The sequence below is a fragment of the Copadichromis virginalis genome, linkage group LG4, assembly GCF_057382275.1.
Source record: "Copadichromis virginalis isolate Kocher_CV1m ecotype Utaka linkage group LG4, C_Virginalis_male_GT1.1, whole genome shotgun sequence".
Classification (NCBI taxonomy): Eukaryota; Metazoa; Chordata; class Actinopteri; order Cichliformes; family Cichlidae; genus Copadichromis; species Copadichromis virginalis.
Genome location: NC_140621.1, coordinates 21,881,423 through 21,899,600, shown reverse-complemented (window position 1 = coordinate 21,899,600; position 18,178 = coordinate 21,881,423). Strand labels below are relative to the sequence as shown.

General features: G+C 41.0%; 1 protein-coding gene across 1 annotated transcript; it reads left to right on the top strand.

Annotated features, from left to right (window-relative positions):
* Positions 1 to 1,100: 1,100 nt before the first annotated feature.
* Positions 1,101 to 17,345, top strand: LOC146711378 (uncharacterized). Its single transcript, XM_085454214.1, has 9 exons — positions 1,101 to 1,409; positions 11,134 to 11,214; positions 11,437 to 11,555; positions 11,635 to 11,707; positions 11,816 to 11,931; positions 13,178 to 13,252; positions 14,168 to 14,236; positions 14,485 to 14,553; positions 14,645 to 17,345. The coding sequence occupies exons 2-9, from the start codon at positions 11,142 to 11,144 to the stop codon at positions 16,640 to 16,642; spliced, it is 2,592 nt and encodes an 863-aa protein (XP_085310340.1). The 5' UTR covers positions 1,101 to 1,409; positions 11,134 to 11,141; the 3' UTR covers positions 16,643 to 17,345.
* The last annotated feature ends 833 nt before the right edge of the window (positions 17,346 to 18,178 follow it).

The window sequence follows — 18,178 nt, the reverse complement described above, 5'->3', positions numbered from 1 at the left end:
GTCAGCACAAAGAGGGAGAGAGAGGAACAGAGAGAGAGGAACAGAGAGAGAGAGAGGAACAGAGAGAGAGGAACAGAGAGAGAGAGAGGAACAGAGAGAGAGAGAGAGGAACAGAGAGGGAGATGGAGAATGAGGACAGAACAGAGATGAACAAGAGCAGGTGAGACACACATGTTAGTCAAATGGTTGTTTACCAAAAGTATCACCGTATCATAGGTCCTCATGTATCTCGTACCTAGTGTTTCTTTTTAGGTTTGCTATTTTTCAAATTCTACATTTATTAAGCTTGAACATTTATTAGGCTTGTTTGCACAACAAGGCTAAATAATTATATAAACTTTTCTCAATCTAAATAGTGGACTTTGGTAGAATTAAAAAAATAAGTGTAGTGCAGGTCTATAATGATTTTTAGTGCTGCTATCATCTAGTTCTGATTTTGGTTCTGTCTTGGTTAAATGGTAAATGGTAAATGGCCTGTATTTATATAGCGCTTTACTAGTCCCTAAGGACCCCAAAGCGCTTTACATATCCAGTCATCCACCCATTCACACACACATCCACACACAGGTGATGGCAAGCTACATTGTAGCCACAGCCACCCTGGGGCGCACTGACAGAGGCGAGGCTGCCGGACACTGGCGCCACCGGGCCCTCTGACCACCACCAGTTAAGTCCTTAGTCCTGATTTTTGAACTGTTGTAGTCCTGTTTTAATTCTGATCAGTTTTGGGTCTGGTTGAATTGGGGTTTACTCCTCGTGTCTTGATACAGCCCTGACCTTGTTCTGCCTTGCTGCTTAGTTAAAAAACTAGTTTAAGGTGTCCTGCATATGTGATATATATTTTCCCTATATGAAGTCATTCTTTTTTTGAACAAAATTCAAAACAGAGCCAATTAATCTTTCAGTCATTTCTCCCCCCCCCCAAAAAAAAAAGAAAGAAATCCCACATGCATACTACCCTTCAGGGCTAAGCCCCGGGTGTTTCAAATGTCTGGCTCCGCCTCTGGTATTCAAGCTAGTATGCAAATCACCTCTACCTGCTCCTGGATATCAACAGCAACTTTCTGCCTATGCAAATAAGAAACCAGTTTATTAAAAAAAAAAAACTTCAGGGTGTGCAACTTGGCTTCACTCTCTGGTATCTGCATTACTTTCAACACCTTCAGTAACATATCTAACTCCACACATCTAAACTCAAGTTGCTAGAATGATTTTTTTTCTATTTCTTCTAATCAACATGAATCAACAGATTTATCTGAGTAATGACACAGTGTTTAAGATCTGCTGTTCTGTTGCGTAACACAAAATATGTCACCATGTGATCTGTGTCAGTGGTGGGAGGGGACTATTCATACAAAGTGCAAAATACACAGAAGAAACAGACTTCAGTTCAGTAGAAGAGACCACATGTAAGTAGATACTGAATCAGTCTATTATATTTGTCATTGTCCTGGGTCTTAGTCCCAGCATTTTTTGTTGTTGTTATGGACTCATGGTTCTTTTTCTTCAATCTCAGGAATAATTTCACTTGATACTTTGCATTTTGCCCAGAGTTCAGTATTTCATAGGGGTTCTGAGGTTTGTTATCTATATTTATAGTCTCCGGTGTCTTGTTTAATTTTGTTGGTTCTCTTTTGTTTCCTAGTCTTGTTTATGTGTTTTGTCCTTAGTGTCTCTTTTGCTAAGCCTATCGTGTCTCTGTGGTTTGCCTTCTGTGTGTGTGAAGCGCATGTATTTTAGTCCAGGTAAATCTCAGACATTTCCTGTCTTATTTTGGTGACATTTTGTCTCTTGTAGTATGTCTGTGAATGTTCTCAGTCATCCAGGTCAGGCTTGTCTAAGAAGTTTGGAAAGAAAAGCATCTGGACTTCTTTAAATTGCTTGAAGACGTTTCACCTCTCATCCGAGAAGCTTCTTCAGTTCCTGGGTCAAATGGTGGAGAGTCCCAGATTTAAACCCTATTGGAGTGTCCCCTAAGATGGACATGGACCCCCTATTGATCCTCTACCTAATCACATGAGCCAAGGTGTGAAAACAGGTGTTGGTCACAATCAGCCAAGGTTTGGGGTGAGCTCATTGTGAAACCAAGCCCCACCCTACCATGTGATTTCCTGAGGTCAGAAGGCCCTATGATGTGTGTGGGTGTTGAGGTGTCTGGGAAGGGATCTCAAAACTGGATTATACAGGGAGTGCAGAATTATTAGGCAAGTTGTATTTTTGAGGAATAATTTTATTATTGAACAACAACCATGTTCTCAATGAACCCAAAAAACTCATTAATATCAAAGCTGAATGTTTTTGGAAGTAGTTTTTAGTTTGTTTTTAGTTTTAGCTATTTTAGGGGGATATCTGTGTGTGCAGGTGACTATTACTGTGCATAATTATTAGGCAATTTAACAAAAAATAAATATATACCCATTTCAATTATTTATTTTTACCAGTGAAACCAATATAACATCTCCACATTCACAAATATACATTTCTGACATTCAAAAACAAAACAAAAACAAATCAGCGACCAATATAGCCACCTTTCTTTGCAAGGACACTCAAAAGCCTGCCATCCATGGATTCTGTCAGTGTTTTGATCTGTTCACCATCAACATTGCGTGCAGCAGCAACCACAGCCTCCCAGACACTGTTCAGAGAGGTGTACTGTTTTCCCTCCTTGTAAATCTCACATTTGATGATGGACCACAGGTTCTCAATGGGGTTCAGATCAGGTGAACAAGGAGGCCATGTCATTAGTTTTTCTTCTTTTATACCCTTTCTTGCCAGCCACGCTGTGGAGTACTTGGACGCGTGTCATGGAGCATTGTCCTGCATGAAAATCATGTTTTTCTTGAAGGATGCAGACTTCTTCCTGTACCACTGCTTGAAGAAGGTGTCTTCCAGAAACTGGCAGTAGGACTGGGAGTTGAGCTTGACTCCATCCTCAACCCGAAAAGGCCCCACAAGCTCATCTTTGATGATACCAGCCCAAACCAGCACTCCACCTCCACCTTGCTGGTGTCTGAGTCGGACTGGAGCTCTCTGCCCTTTACCAATCCAGCCACGGGCCCATCCATCTGGCCCATCAAGACTCACTCTCATTTCATCAGTCCATAAAACCTTAGAAAAATCAGTCTTGAGATATTTCTTGGCCCAGTCTTGACATTTCAGCTTGTGTGTCTTGTTCAGTGGTGGTCGTCTTTCAGCCTTTCTTAGCTTGGCCATGTCTCTGAGTATTGCACACCTTGTGCTTTTGGGCACTCCAGTGATGTTGCAGCTCTGAAATATGGCCAAACTGGTGGCAAGTGGCATCTTGGCAGCTGCACGCTTGACTTTTCTCAGTTCATGGGCAGTTATTTTGCACCTTGGTTTTTCCACACGCTTCTTGCGACCCTGTTGACTATTTTGAATGAAACGCTTGATTGTTCGATGATCACGCTTCAGAAGCTTTGCAATTTTGAGACTGCTGCATCCCTCTGCAAGATATCTCACTATTTTTGACTTTTCTGAGCCTGTCAAGTCCTTCTTTTGACTCATTTTGCCAAAGGAAAGGAAGTTGCCTAATAATTATGCACACCTGATATAGGGTGTTGATGTCATTAGACCACACCCCTTCTCATTACAGAGATGCACATCACCTAATATGCTTAATTGGTAGTAGACTTTCGAGCCTATACAGCTTGGAGTAAGACAACATGCATGAAGAGGATGATGTGGACAAAATACTCATTTGCTTAATAATTCTGCACTCCCTGTAGATGGCAGATAGTTGGTGTTGTAAGCCACCGCCTCTGTTCAAAGAGGGTAAACAGAGGGTAAAGCAGAGGGTAAACAGACGCAGTGGCTTACGACACGGTCTACAACTGTCTGCCATCTATAATCCAGTTTTGATTCCCTTTACACCCATGGGGGACACTCCCATTGGTCTTAAATCTGGGACTCTGAAGAAGCTTCTCGGATGAGAGGTGAAATGTCTTCAAGCAACTTAAAGAAGTCCAGACGCTTTTCTTTCTAAGCTCCTTAGACGTTATAATTTATGAGAAAATATTCATAATACTGAAAAAAGTCTTAGATTGTCAAAAATGAATATCTTATCTGACGATTGCTTTGGTGAAAAGGTGCTATATATTACAAACAATGTATTAATAACAACAAGATGACATTGCTTTATAGACTGTTTTTGTGGAAGTGGAAAGGGCAAATTAACTCAGTCTTTTTCTAGAAGGATGTTAGGTGTAAATGTGTCTGTGAATGTCCTGTGACACTATTATCCCCTCTCTCTTTTAATAATGTCAAAGATAATAGTGTCTTTGACACAATTGGACCTAAAGTTTTAACCATTATTAAAACCATCCCAGCTGATCTTAACCATACCATAGTGAACCCATTTCTCAAAAAAAAAAACCCAAAACAAAAAAACAAAAAACAAATCTCAATGCAACAGTGTTCTCAAATTTTAAACCAATCTCTAAACTCTCCTTCCTGTCCAAAATCCTGCAAAAAATGTCTTCCTTCAGTTCCAGGCTCTACTGGAAATTAACGATATCTCAGAGACATTTCAGTCTGGTTTCAAAGCGATACATTAGGAAAGCGTAGAGCTCCCACCCAGGCAAAAGAAAAATAGAGCTATATCACATGTAATGTGAAAACTTCATTGTTCTCACAATATACTTTTCACATTTGAACAACATAATATCATGTTATTACAATATACATTATATACAATATACATTATATATAAAAAACACCCAGCACGCCCCTGCGGGCGGTTTATCCTTCAAGCTCGGGTCCTCTACCAGAGGCCTGGGAGCTTGAGGGTCCTGCGCAGTATCTTAGCTGTTCCCAGGACTGCGCTCTTCTGGACAGAGATCTCCGATGTTGTTCCTGGGATCTGCTGGAGCCACTCGCCTAGCTTGGGAGTCACCGCACCTAGTGCTCCGATTACCACGGGGACCACCGTTACCTTCACCCTCCACATCCTCTCGAGCTCTTCTCTGAGCCCTTGGTATTTCTCCAGCTTCTCGTGTTCCTTCTTCCTGATATTGCTGTCATTCGGAACCGCTACATCGATCACTACGGCCATCTTCTTCTGTTTGTCTACCACCACTATGTCCGGTTGGTTAGCCACCACCATTTTGTCCGTCTGTATCTGGAAGTCCCACAGGATCTTAGCTCGGTCATTCTCCACCACCCTTGGGGGCATCTCCCATTTTGACCTCGGGACTTCCAGGTTATACTCGGCACAGATGTTCCTGTACACTATGCCGGCCACTTGGTTATGGCGTTCCATGTATGCCTTGCCTGCTAGCATCTTGCACCCTGCTGTTATGTGCTGGATTGTCTCTGGGGCATCTTTACACAGCCTGCACCTGGGGTCTTGCCTGGTGTGATAGACCCCAGCCTCTATGGATCTTGTGCTCAGAGCTTGTTCTTGTGCTGCCATGATTAGTGCCTCTGTGCTGTCTTTCAGTCCAGCTTTGTCCAGCCACTGGTAGGATTTCTGGATATCAGCCACCTCCTCTATCTGCCGGTGGTACATACCGTGCAGGGGCCTGTCCTTCCATGATGGTTCCTCGTCTCCCTCCTCTTTCTTGGGTTTCTGCTGCCTGAGGTATTCACTGAGCACTCGGTCAGTTGGGGCCATCTTCCTAATGTATTCTTGGATGTTCGTTGTCTCATCCTGGACTGTGGTGCTGACACTCACCAGTCCCCGGCCCCCTTCCTTCCGCTTAGCGTACAGCCTCAGGGTGCTGGACTTGGGGTGAAACCCTCCATGCATGGTAAGGAGCTTTCTTGTCTTTATGTCAGTGGCTTCTATCTCCTCCTTTGGCCAGCCTATTACCCCAGCAGGGTACCTGATCACGGGCAGGGCGTACGTGTTGATGGCCCGGATCTTGTTCTTATCATTCAGCTGACTCCTCAGGACTTGCCTGACCCTCTGCAGGTACTTGGTGGTTGCAGCTTTTCTAGCGGCCTCTTCATGGTTCCCATTCGCCTGTGGGATCCCCAAGTACTTGTAACTGTCCTCTATGTCTGCAATGTTGCCTTCTGGTAGTTCAATCCCCTCAGTTCTGACTACCTTCCCTCTCTTTGTTACCATCCGACTACACTTCTCCAGTCCGAACGACATTCCAATGTCATTGCTGTATAGCCTGGTAGTGTGGATCAGTGAATCGATGTCTCGTTCACTCTTGGCATACAGCTTGATGTCATCCATGTACAGGAGGTGGCTGACAACTGCTCCGTTCTGTAGTCGGTATCCGTAGCCAGTCTTGTTAATGATCTCACTGAGGGGGTTCAGGCCTATGCAGAACAGCAGTGGGGACAGAGCATCTCCTTGGTAGATCCCGCACTTGATGGTGACTTGTGCTATGGGCTTGGAGTTGGCCTCTAGTGTTGTACGCCACATCCCCATTGAGTTCCTGATGAAGGCTCTTAGGGTCCCATTGATCTTGTACAATTCTAGGCATTCCAGTATCCAGCTGTGGGGCATTGAGTCATAGGCCTTCTTGTAATCAATCCAGGCAGTGCACAGGTTGGTCAGTCTGGTCTTGCAGTCTCGGCTGATTGTTCTGTCTACCAGTAGCTGGTGTTTTGCGCCTCTGGTATTCTTGCCAATTCCTTTCTGTGTCCCGCTCATGTATTGACCCATGTGCCTGTTTATCTTAGCCGATATGATGCCTGACAGGAGCTTCCATGTAGTACTGAGGCAGGTTATTGGTCGGTAGTTGGAGGGGACCGGTCCCTTCTTGGGGTCCTTGGGGATCAGGACCGTCCGGCCTTCAGTTAGCCATTCCGGGTGTCTCTCGTTAACTAGCAGCTGGTTCATTTGTGCTGCCAGACGCTCGTGGAGTGCAGTCAGCTTCTTCAGCCAGTAGGCGTGAACCATGTCGGGCCCTGGTGCTGTCCAACTCTTCATACTGGAGACCCTTTCTTGGATATCTGCCACTGTGATGGTTACTGGACCCTGTTCAGGGAGGTCGCTGTGGTCAGCCCTCAGATCCTCTAGCCACTGAGCATTGCCGTTATGGGTTGCATCCTTCTCCCATATGCTCTTCCAGTATTGCTCCGTCTCCAGCCTTGGTGGTGCCGTTCTCTTATTGTTCCCTTGCCACTGAGAGTACACCTTTGCTGGTTCTGTGGAGAACAGCTGGTTTATTCTCCTGCCTTCTATCTCTCTGGTGTACCTCCTCAAGCGGCTGGCCAAGGCTGTGAGTCTTTGCTTGGCAGTTTCCAAGGCCTCAGGTATGGACAGTTTGCTGTATTTCTTAGGCACCTTATTTGTCGCACCTTTCTGCAACTCCGTTAGTTGGCTAACCTCCCTCCGTGCTACTTTGATCTTGCCCTCTAGCCTCCTTCTCCATGGAGGGTACTGCCCCTTGTCGCTGTTCAACTTGTAGCCAAGCATCTCACTGATCACTGTTGCCGTATTGTAGATCAGCTTGTTAGTGTCGGTAATCGTGGTTGTAGGTATTGTCCGTAGTGCTGCATTAACATCATCTAGCAGACCTTCTGAGGGAACTTCACGTAATCTTGGTAACCGGCTACGCGGGATCCAGGTTTCAAGCTTGGCCATGATCCTATTTTTCAGGTCAGTTCCTCTCGCACTCAACGATCCTTCTCCTATCGCACTTGGGGCTATGTACCCAATCTCGGGTGGGGGTGATGATATCTCCCCCCTGACCTGGCGTCCTGACTCCTCCTTGCCGTAGCATTTGTGTTGTACCTCGTCAATCTCTAGCTGTGAGAGCAGTCCCTTCTTTCGAATGTTGGAACACTGAGCTACTAGTTGTTTCGCCGTCATTGTGAATGTTGGGTATCGAAGAATCCATAGGTCCCTCATCCTATTCATGTAGCCCCTTCCGCCGGGGTTACTTGCATAGTAGCATTCCAACAACGCCCTGTTTTCGTCTCTTGCCCACCGATGCCTTCTTGTTCCAGTAGCCCACTTTTCGTCAGGGTGCCCTGGTTCCTCAACACCTGACGCGGACCTTGTTGATCCGGGCGACGTCCGAGCCGGCATGCCTTCATATTTATCTGTCTCGCTCATGTCTGCGGTAGGCTTGCTTAGCATAGGGGGTCTAGCCTTAGGACCCTTACTGGATACAGACGCCCCAGGTAGGAATCGAACTTGCGATCCTCTGTTCCAAAGGCGTGTAGTCTAACCACTACGCTATCCAGCTGCTTAATATATATATATATATATATATATATATATATATATATATATATATATATATATATATCATAATAATCTGACAATACTATAATATTGGCCATATTATATTTACATTACCACAGTGAGATGACTTTAGTCTCATGAACAACATTAACTAATTGTTATTTACTAACTAATCTTGAAATGACTGTTCAGTACAGAAATGAAGCCCAACAATCATGTTTTACAGTCCTGTGGTCTCAGCCTCAGACACTCAACTAATCAAAGTGATGTCATGACAAAAATGAATGACTAACAAAACATTTTTCTCCTTCATTTCTGTCAAACAAAGCTGTATGTAACGTGTCTCGCGGTTAGTATCATGGTTGCTAGGCAACTTGAACAGCGCGACGAAGCGTATACCGTCCCATTTCACAAACCTCCACACTTCTCATACTTATAGTACGCACCATACGTAGTGCGCGTACTTCAAGCATGCAGACCCTGAATTGGGACACAGCCATTGTGAAACCTAGCCCCACCCTATCATGTGATTTCCTGAGGTCAGAAGGCCCTATGATGTGTGTGGGTGTTGAGGTGTCTGGGAAGGGATCTCAAAACTGGATTATAGATGGCAGATAGTTGGTGTTGTAAGCCACTGCCTCTGTTCACTATTTGAACTCTCCCATAGGGCTTAAATCTGGGAGTCTCTGAGACTATCCACTATTTAACCTTAGACCTGAAGAAGCTTCTCGGATGAGAGGTGAACGTCTTCAAGCGAAGTCCAGACGCTTTTCTTTCCCTTAGTCTTGTGTAGTCTGTTTTCCTCGAAGATTCAGATCTCCTTGTTTGTTTGTTTGTTTGTTTTGTTTTTATCTGAATTATTTTGCACTTAGTTCAAGTTAATAAGGTCACTTTTTAGTTTACCACTCCATCTTCCAAATGCTGCGTTTGGGTCCAACTCCTGCCTAGTGATGTGCAAATAAAACAATGAACCTCTATTGAACCACTTCATCAGTCCTGTTGAAAATTGGTTCATTCATTCAAAGCTTTGTTCAGTGACATCTAGTAATGAAATAGGAGACAGCACATGAAATCTCAATTTCCATTTGCTGATTGTATCAAAGTATTTATATCATTCATTGTGTGAATGATATAAATACAATTTTATAACGATGGATTGATTGGTCAGTTGATTCTATAGAATAGAATAGAATAGAATGCCTTTATTGTCACTATACAGTTGTACAATGAGATACAGAGCATCTCCTGCTCAGTGTAAACATGCTGGGGGGGTACAATTCTGCAGCGCTATGTACATATGGACAGTATTAACAAAGGGAAAAACATATATATATAAAATATACAATATACAAGACATAAGTAATATGTAATAAATAGTGTCCTCTGGTGGGACATTTGACATGCTGATAGAACCTTGGGAGTACAGTCTTTATGTTGGCCTTATTAAAATCACCTGCGATAATGTGAACACCGTCCGGGTGGGCCCGCTGCTATTTGTTAATGGTGTTCAGCAGGATAGAGAGTGCCGTGATTACATTGGCATCGGGTGGAATGTACACAGCCGTGATGATCACTACTGTTAGCTCTCTCGGTAGAAAGAAAGGCCGGCATCTTACCGACATGTACTCGAGGTTCGGGGAGCAGTGACTGTTTATAATTGTCCCGTTGTTGCACCAGCTTTCATGCACGTAAATACAGAGCCCTCCCACCCTGCTCTTACCAGAGTCCTTTGTCCTGTCCCAGCGGAGCAGAGTGCGGCCTGCTAGCTGCACGCTATCATCGGGTATTCCCGGGTGAAGCCAGGTTTCAGTGATGATCAAGGCACAGCAGTCACGAACATAGCGATTTCCCACTAGTTGTAATTCCAGGTCATCCGTTTTTTGCACGAGAGATCTGGCGTTGGAGAGATAGAGGCTCAGAAGGGGTGGCTTGTGATTGGTCAGTTGATTCTGTAAACTTATGTAATGTAGCAGGTAGATGAAGGTGTCCTAGGGGAAACAGGATGTGTTGGGATGGTAGCGCATGTTTCAGTAACTAGGGTGGGGAGTGATCATGTACATGGGACATGTGATTTTCCACACCGAAGCAACCTTTGAAATAGTGGTTCAAGGAAAATGTAACTTTGAGTTTGAAGCTTGTGTGGGAGCATCAGTGTCATACGGCCAACACTACTCCTGCCTGTCAGTCTTGACAATGTCCTTCCTATTGTTTTTTTTTTTTATTCCTGTTGACTATTAAGTAAGAAATGAAGGTTAGAGTAGTTCAGTTGCTTTTGCTTCCTTGTATGAAGAAAAAAGTATGCTGATGGTAAAGTCTCAGGTCTTTAGTCTCTATAGTTTTAGTGCCAATGACAAAAATGCATGCTTTTGTCAACATGTTGATGACAGCAAAGGTGAGTGGAGAGATTAAACAAGATATCACAAATACGTTTTATGTAAATGACATCTGGAGACTAAAACGTTTTGAAACGGTGCCTGTAGCACATTATGTGTATGTAAACTATCAACGCTGAAATTAATAAGATCTAATGAGATCTTTTAGAATATGTTTTTGTGAAAATGTCAGTATGTTTGCAACAACAGTTTCCTGCTAATTTCACATTTTTTGCCCCTTAAAAAACTTTGGCTCTGTAAAAATCATATTATTCCACTATGACAGAAGAAATCAAATGAAAATTAAAACTGAAACTTTGTATCAGTGTAAACACATTTCACTAAACTGGAAACTTTAGATATTTAGATGAACTCTACAGAGTGACATGAAGTCGCAAAAGTTGCAGGAGTTCAATTCAGCTAAAAGACAAAAACATTTACCTCCTGTTGTCACATGAAAAGGGTTATTGAGATAAATAGAAACGTAAACCTCTGACACTTCAGAACCACAAAGGAAAGTAAATGATCTTATTTAGTGAATAATACTTTAAATGTGAATAAATCAGTTATTGCTGATTGTCCCCACAGCAAATTCCATGGAGACATCTGGATTTGTCCAGGACAAACTAACTGAATGGGGATTCAGTGAGTTCATGCAGAGATTTAAAGGTATGAGTTTATTATTATTCTTTAATGGAAATTGTTGTATCTGTAATGGCACTAGAACAGCATCGAAATTTACTGATTCAGAAGTCGGTCTGGATATTCCTGTGATTTATGACTTACAATAAAAAAAGTCTTTCATATTCAAAGTTGATGAATATTAATGTTTTGCAGTGTTAGCTTCATCTGACTTTTGAATGTTTTATTTTGTTGTTGGCATTATTTCAGATGAAGGCATTGACAAGGAGACGTTTCTAAACCTTGGAGATTCAATCCGAATTAATTTACTGTTTCCTAAAATTGGACCAAGAGTAAAGTTTAGAAAGAGACTCAAAGATTACTTACAGGTAAGGCAGCTATTTTTTATTCTATATCAGCAGGTCTATTGTTTCATTAATGTGTGATGTGTTTGTTTTGATTCTGTAGATGGAGACATGTCATTTTGTCCAGGAAAAATTAACTGAATGGCATCTCAGTGAGCTGATTCACAGATTTGAAGGTATTTTATTATAGTTTGGTTTGGTCCTTCATAAATTACTGCTGTACTGTAATGCCATATTGATATTTGTTTGTCTAATTTCAATTGGAATACTTCGTTTTGTTGCAGAGGAGGGTATTGACAAAGAAGCTTTCCTAAGTCTCGAGTCAGGCAGAATCAATACTTTGATTCCAAAAATTGGACCAAGAGTAAAGTTTAAAAGGAGACTCAGAGAATACTTACAGGTAATGTTTTATTAAATGTTACAAAAAAATCCTGGAACATAAAGCCATAAAAGTTTAAATATACTGAGGGGTTTTTTTATAAAAAAAAAAAAAAATGGCAGTGAAGATCAGTAGATTAACCCTTTACAGCCGATCGGAGCGGGCACGCTCCATTTTGCGTAACTATTTTTAAATCCCGGTAGCTCTGCAACCACGTAAGCTAGCGTAATAATTTTTTTTGCATATGAAACCGGAGGAGTTGTACTTACATCTTATGCCATCAGCTTGTCCTAGGTCACAGTTTCCTTCCACATATAGCTTTGCAAAAACTGCATAAAAATCACTTGCAGCAACAAAAACATGATATTCCAGAAACACGCTTCGCCGATCCGATCAGCTGTTTGTAACACTTCCTACGTCCATCAGCGCGAACTATCACATGACCGCATGACCTGCCCGAAACTGGAAGTGACGTCATTTTGCGGAAATTTAGTTTTTTTACGATCGGGGCCTTATGAGCCTATACTTGTGTTTTAAAAAGTTATGTTTGAGTTTATGACTTTCTGTGTCGTTTCTGGGATGCTTAGGACTCATATTGCATTGCTGGAAATAGTTTATTTTGATGCATATGCTGTTATTTTGCAAATTTGCACTATAATATTTATTTTCGTTTTTCCTGCAGTGTATAAAAATTGGTGTATTTCAAAAATAAAACTATGAAGACACTCAAAATAAATTTCCTGTGGTGGGAAACTAGTTTGTGCAACTTTTTTGTATTTACAGTTTTGAGGGATAAGCCTCTTAAATTTCTCTAACTAGAAATATATGTTAAAAAAAAAAAAACGATTTTCAATTTTTTTGTAGTTTATTGCACTTTTTTGCAATTTATGTAATTACTATGCACCTAATGCAGACATATTATTAAAGTTTGGGCTATAATGGTTGTATTGATGTATAGCAACTTGAAATGCTCCCAAAAATGGCTCCACAGCATGTAAAAATATAATATAAGCTCTGGCGGACTTGGTTCTATGGTAGGTCTTAAAGGGTTAATAGTGTATGCAATGCATCAGAGTGGAGGTTGTGTGTGAGCGCTGTGACATTCAGAAAAATAACCTCGCAATACTCGAGTACAAGATAATGTATTTAATGTAACATTTACTGTGCATGTAATGCATTTCACACTGGTAGGTATCAATATAACAAAATTGATCACACTTCTTTTATTATACGAAATACATCTTAAATTTATCCCTCACCACTGCAGGACTTGAATAGAACAAATGATGATTCTGCTGACATGATGGAAACAAGCGCAGAGCAAGAGAACAATCCAGAAATGGTATGATCTCATTGTGCCTGAACATGGTTCATTACTGAGTTATTAATCTTTGATCATTTTTGTTATGTCATCATGTTATTATATAAAAATTAATGTTGTCAGCGTTAATCTCCTTAAGTAAAGTAAGTAAGTAAAATTTTATTTAAATAGTACCTTTCAAGATAAAATCACAAAGTGCTTCACACAAGCAGAAATGGACATACAACCTCAAACAAACAAAAGCAACCAAAAGCAAGTTTAAACAGATACATTTTTAACTGCTTTTTAAATGAAATGACTGAGTCCACAGATCTCGAACTCAAAGGGAGCGAGTTCCAGAGTCTGGGAGCCATTGATACAAACGCTCTGTCACTGTTTGTTTTTAACCTTGTATGCTGGAAAACCAGCAAGCGCTGGTCACAAGACCTCAGGGACCTGCTGGGGCGATAAGGCAGAAGGAGATCACTGATGTAAGTTGGAGCTACACCGTGCAGGGCCCTATAGGTCATGATTATAATCTTAAAATGAACCCTGAACTTGACAGGATGTCAGACTTGACGTCCTGACACCATAGCCGCATTAACGCAGCAAATCTACGTTAGCTGGTTACCGTGGATCTCCCCATGGGTGAGCTGGACGCCACTAAACAATAACAAGCTTGTGCCATATTGTTAAAATGACATTATGGCGTTAATGTCATTTTAAAGAGATTAATGTTGACAGCACTAATCAAAAATACATTTTGATGGATTCAAGGACTCATATCTTTAGAGTAAAACAGGTGTCAATATGAGCAAAGTGAACCAGGTTAGCTGTTTACCTAAGTCCTCTGCAGAATTCTCCAACACAGCTCAACTGTTTTTCACAAACTGTGAGTAAACAACATGAAGGCCTGTGCCTTGTCTGGATAATTATTTGGTATTTGTTTTCACGCAGGAGCCAAACATTTTTCCTCAACATTTGGAATCTTCTTCAGCGTCTGACACAACAGATGGCAAAGACACGGTAAGAAATGAAGTCAGAAACAATATTTTTAAACTGGTTGAAGATCCAGTGATTTACAATGAGTTTATCTGAAGACAAACATTTTGTCTCCATAATGCTGCAATAAGAGGAGCAATAAATAATGAAGCTAACAAATTCAAACTGCTTCAAATTAGTTTAATATAAATATCTGAAATGCACCTTCATCACGTGAATATGAAATATTAAGAGTATAGGTAGGCCTGGCTGATGTTTTGGCCTTGGTTTAGATGCAGGACCACAACATTTATCCATTTCAGTTGGAGTCTGCTTCAGCAGTTGACAGAGGCAGTGACACAGTCAGAAGGAATATTGATGTTTCTCCTCAAGTCATGTTGTTATCCCAATATTATTTGTGTATATAAAACACATGTTTGTTTGTCTTTTCAGAGTAATGAACCAATTTGCTCATGGGCAACAGTGACACAAGGACAAAGTCCAACCACATTTACAATGTTTTACTGTCAAGAGTGTAAAAACTTCATGGGAAACGATCCTGATTCTTGTTGTTCTCACTGTGCCTCTGTGTTCAACAAAGCAAGCAGCATTCAAAATGGAAACTTCTTTCTGTACTCATCCCTGAAAGACCTTCTGAAAGGTATCCTTGAGAACCACAGCACTGAGTTGTTACCTAAAACAGTTAAAGATGAGCATGATAACATCAAAGATGTGATGGATGGGATGATGTACCAGAATCTCCTCAGAGAGGGTAAACTAGCTGCAGATGATCTCACACTGACATGGAATTTTGATGAAGTACCAATTTTTAGCACCACCAGATACTCAATTTGGCCCCTTCAGTTTGTTATTAATGAACTTCCTTACACACAAAGACAGGAAAATATGATAGTTGCTGGATTTTGGTTTGGCCAAGGAAAACCTCATATGAACACATTTCTGAAACCATTTGTGGATGAATGTTGTGATTTAGCCCAAAATCCATTTCAGTGGAGAGACAGCAGAGGCACTCTTCATTCATCAAAAGTCTTCTGCTTGGTTTGCTCCTCTGACGCTGTGGCGAGGCCACTTCTCCGGAATTGCAAACAATTCAATGGAGAATATGGTTGTGACTGGTGTTTACACCCTGGCACAGTGGTACCAAAAGGCTCTGGCTCTATGAGGTCATACCGATATGATGAAACTAAACAAGCATCAAGATCAAAAAATATGTTTGTTGAAAACACCTCAGAGTATGGTGTAAAAGGAATGTCCTTACTTTCCAGACTTCCTTTGTTTGACATTGTGTTTGGATTTGTACCAGAATATATGCACTCAGTTTTAGTTGGTGTGACTAAGCAACTTATTGGATTGTGGCTGAACTCAGAGAACTCCAAGAAAGACTGGTATGTAGGTCAACAGATTTCACAGATGGACTCTTATCTCTTAAAGCCTCCATCAGAAATGAGCAGATCTCTACAGTCACTGAAGGGTCGGGACTCTTGGAAAGCATCTGACTGGCGAGCTTTCCTTTTATTTTATGCTGTTAGTGTCCTACCAGGCATCCTTCAGCCTTCATTTCTCCAGCATTTTTTTTGTTTGTCGATCAGCATTCACATTCTGCTACAAGAATCAGTCTCCCAAAATGACCTTCAGCTGGCCCATGAGAACTTGGTACTCTTTGTTAGAAACATGGAAGAACTCTATGGTGAAGAAAACGTTTCATTCAACTGCCATCAGTTGATCCACTTAGCTGACTGTGTGCGTAACTGGGGGCCTCTCTGGGCAACATCAGCATTCAGTTTTGAGAGGAACAGTGCAAATTTAAGGGCACTGCTTAGCAACATAAACTACAATCCTCAAAAAATTCAAGACAAGTTTCTCCGTTGGCAGCGCCTGCCGAGTCACCTTCGCTCCCTTGTTTCTAACGGAAATTCTCCGTTAGCCAGAATTTCACCAGTAAATGAAACCACTGATTGTTACGATCTGCTTGGAAATTCACGGCATCTGGATATCACAGGATCCATAAAACTAGCAATAGAAGAGCTCTTAAATCGACCTGTTTCATTCAGATCAGTGGAAGCCTTTGACAGCTTCATCAACAGAAATACTGTTTACTCTGTAAACCATGAAGAGACAAGAGACTGTGTCATAAAACTCAAGAATGGCTGCTATGGAGAAATACAGTTCATCGTCAGGTTTAAAGAGAACTGTGTTTGCACATCCAACTGTGTGTGCTCGGCTATTTCAGTCATTGTGGTCCAGCTGTTTTATATCAAACGTGATGCAGAGGACAGCAGGATGATTCCTGACAGTGCATCAAGGACTATCTTTGTGGAAGTGGAAAGGACAACTCAGCTCAAAGCCTTCTTCTTGAGGGATGTTAGGTGTAAATGCATGTATGTGGATGGTTGGCTGGTGACTTTACCAAACTCATATGAAAGATATTAAAGTTCCAGCACAGCTAAGGTGCTTTCTCTGTCTTGTATATCATGGCACATGGCTGTTTTTACTACAGTGAAAATCTTGGAAAAATGAATGATGATGAAGTTTTTTCAAAGGAGTTTGGAGTCATTTTGTTCATATGTGTGCGAGATCTGTGGCTTACGTTTTCTTTTGGTGTGACAGTGTGGACATAATGTAGTCAGTGTAATGTAGGATTATATCACTCAGTACTGTATGTGTATTATCTGTATATGGACGAAATTATGGAGTGATTTGTAAACAGCCAAAAGCTTGCCTTTCCCAACTTTGTATTCACTACGTATTTATCATACATGTCAGTTTACCGCTATTCAATATGAAATGCAAATTATTGTGACACATAAACATTTCGTGAATTAACGCTAAAAATCCGGGGTGAGTGGATCAATGTGGTTTACTGCATCCTGATACAGATTGCTATTACTGAGATAACAGATCATAAAGCTTCATATTACCTCAGATTATTGTGTAATGGCTGATGAGACTTATTCTGTTTAATGTTGCAATGTGTGCAAGTCTATTGAATATAATACAGATTGATTTGCTCAAGAATGTTTGTATCCTGCTACATAAAAATGATTATAATTAAAGTCTTATTACTTAAATATGCCTGAAAAATCTGTTTGGCCTCCTTCTTCACTCTGGATTTGTGCTGCTATTCAGAGTCAATTCAAATTACTCAAATTCGTTCGTTCCTAAAAAAGAAAAAAGGATGTGTAAATACAGTAAATGATGTTTAGAGATTTTTGAAAAATAAACATGACCACTGTTCATATGTGGCTTTATTACCTTATCATAGGCCAGAATTAAATATCTAAGTAGGACCCTTGTTTAATACCATGTTAAACATGTTTACCGGGTCATGAACCATCAGTGAAGCAAACAACAGAAAAGAAGCTCGTATATAGACTTATGCCGTAAGTTGACCTAAAACTAAAAAGAAAAAACAATCTGACATTTTAAATGAAATCAAACATCGTTTAAAAGACACACATGGCAGTGTGGGAGAAAAAACTCAACACTGAATGCTACAAGTGCACAAATATGAAATCAGCGTGGTGCTGCAGTGCACGCATCAATTCACACAATATTACAGAAATACTTTTTATATAAATGTCTTATATTGTTTCTTGGTCCCATCAATTTCTTATTCTTCAGTCATTTCTGAAACAAAGTCCACACTGAATGCCTGCTGTGCATCTGTGGTTGTGTGAAGCTACATTAAAGTAACAGCATGCCAGAGTGTAAACAGAGATCTTTGTCTATACGTTGAAACAAGGTTGTGCCTGAAAATTGCTACTTTTATGTGACATTTTATGTGAATATGTGACAAATGATGTTAGAATTATAATTAATTATAGAGAAAACTGTTTAAACCTTGGTGGGCAATGAGCTTAGAAAGAAGGATTATCTAGAAAATGACTTCAGGAAAGTGTTGTGTTATAAAGTTGTACAGTCCGTTGTACCAGTACAGACTTGCTCCTGACGGTTAAACTGTCCTGG

Coding starts and splice junctions, on each gene's coding strand:
- LOC146711378 (XM_085454214.1), top strand. CDS start 11,142: ATGGAGACATCTGGATTTGTCCAGGACAAACTAACTGAATGGGGATTC. Junction 11,215..11,436: donor GTTCATGCAGAGATTTAAAG/GTATGAGTTTAT, acceptor GCATTATTTCAG/ATGAAGGCATTGACAAGGAG. Junction 13,253..14,167: donor AAGAGAACAATCCAGAAATG/GTATGATCTCAT, acceptor GTTTTCACGCAG/GAGCCAAACATTTTTCCTCA.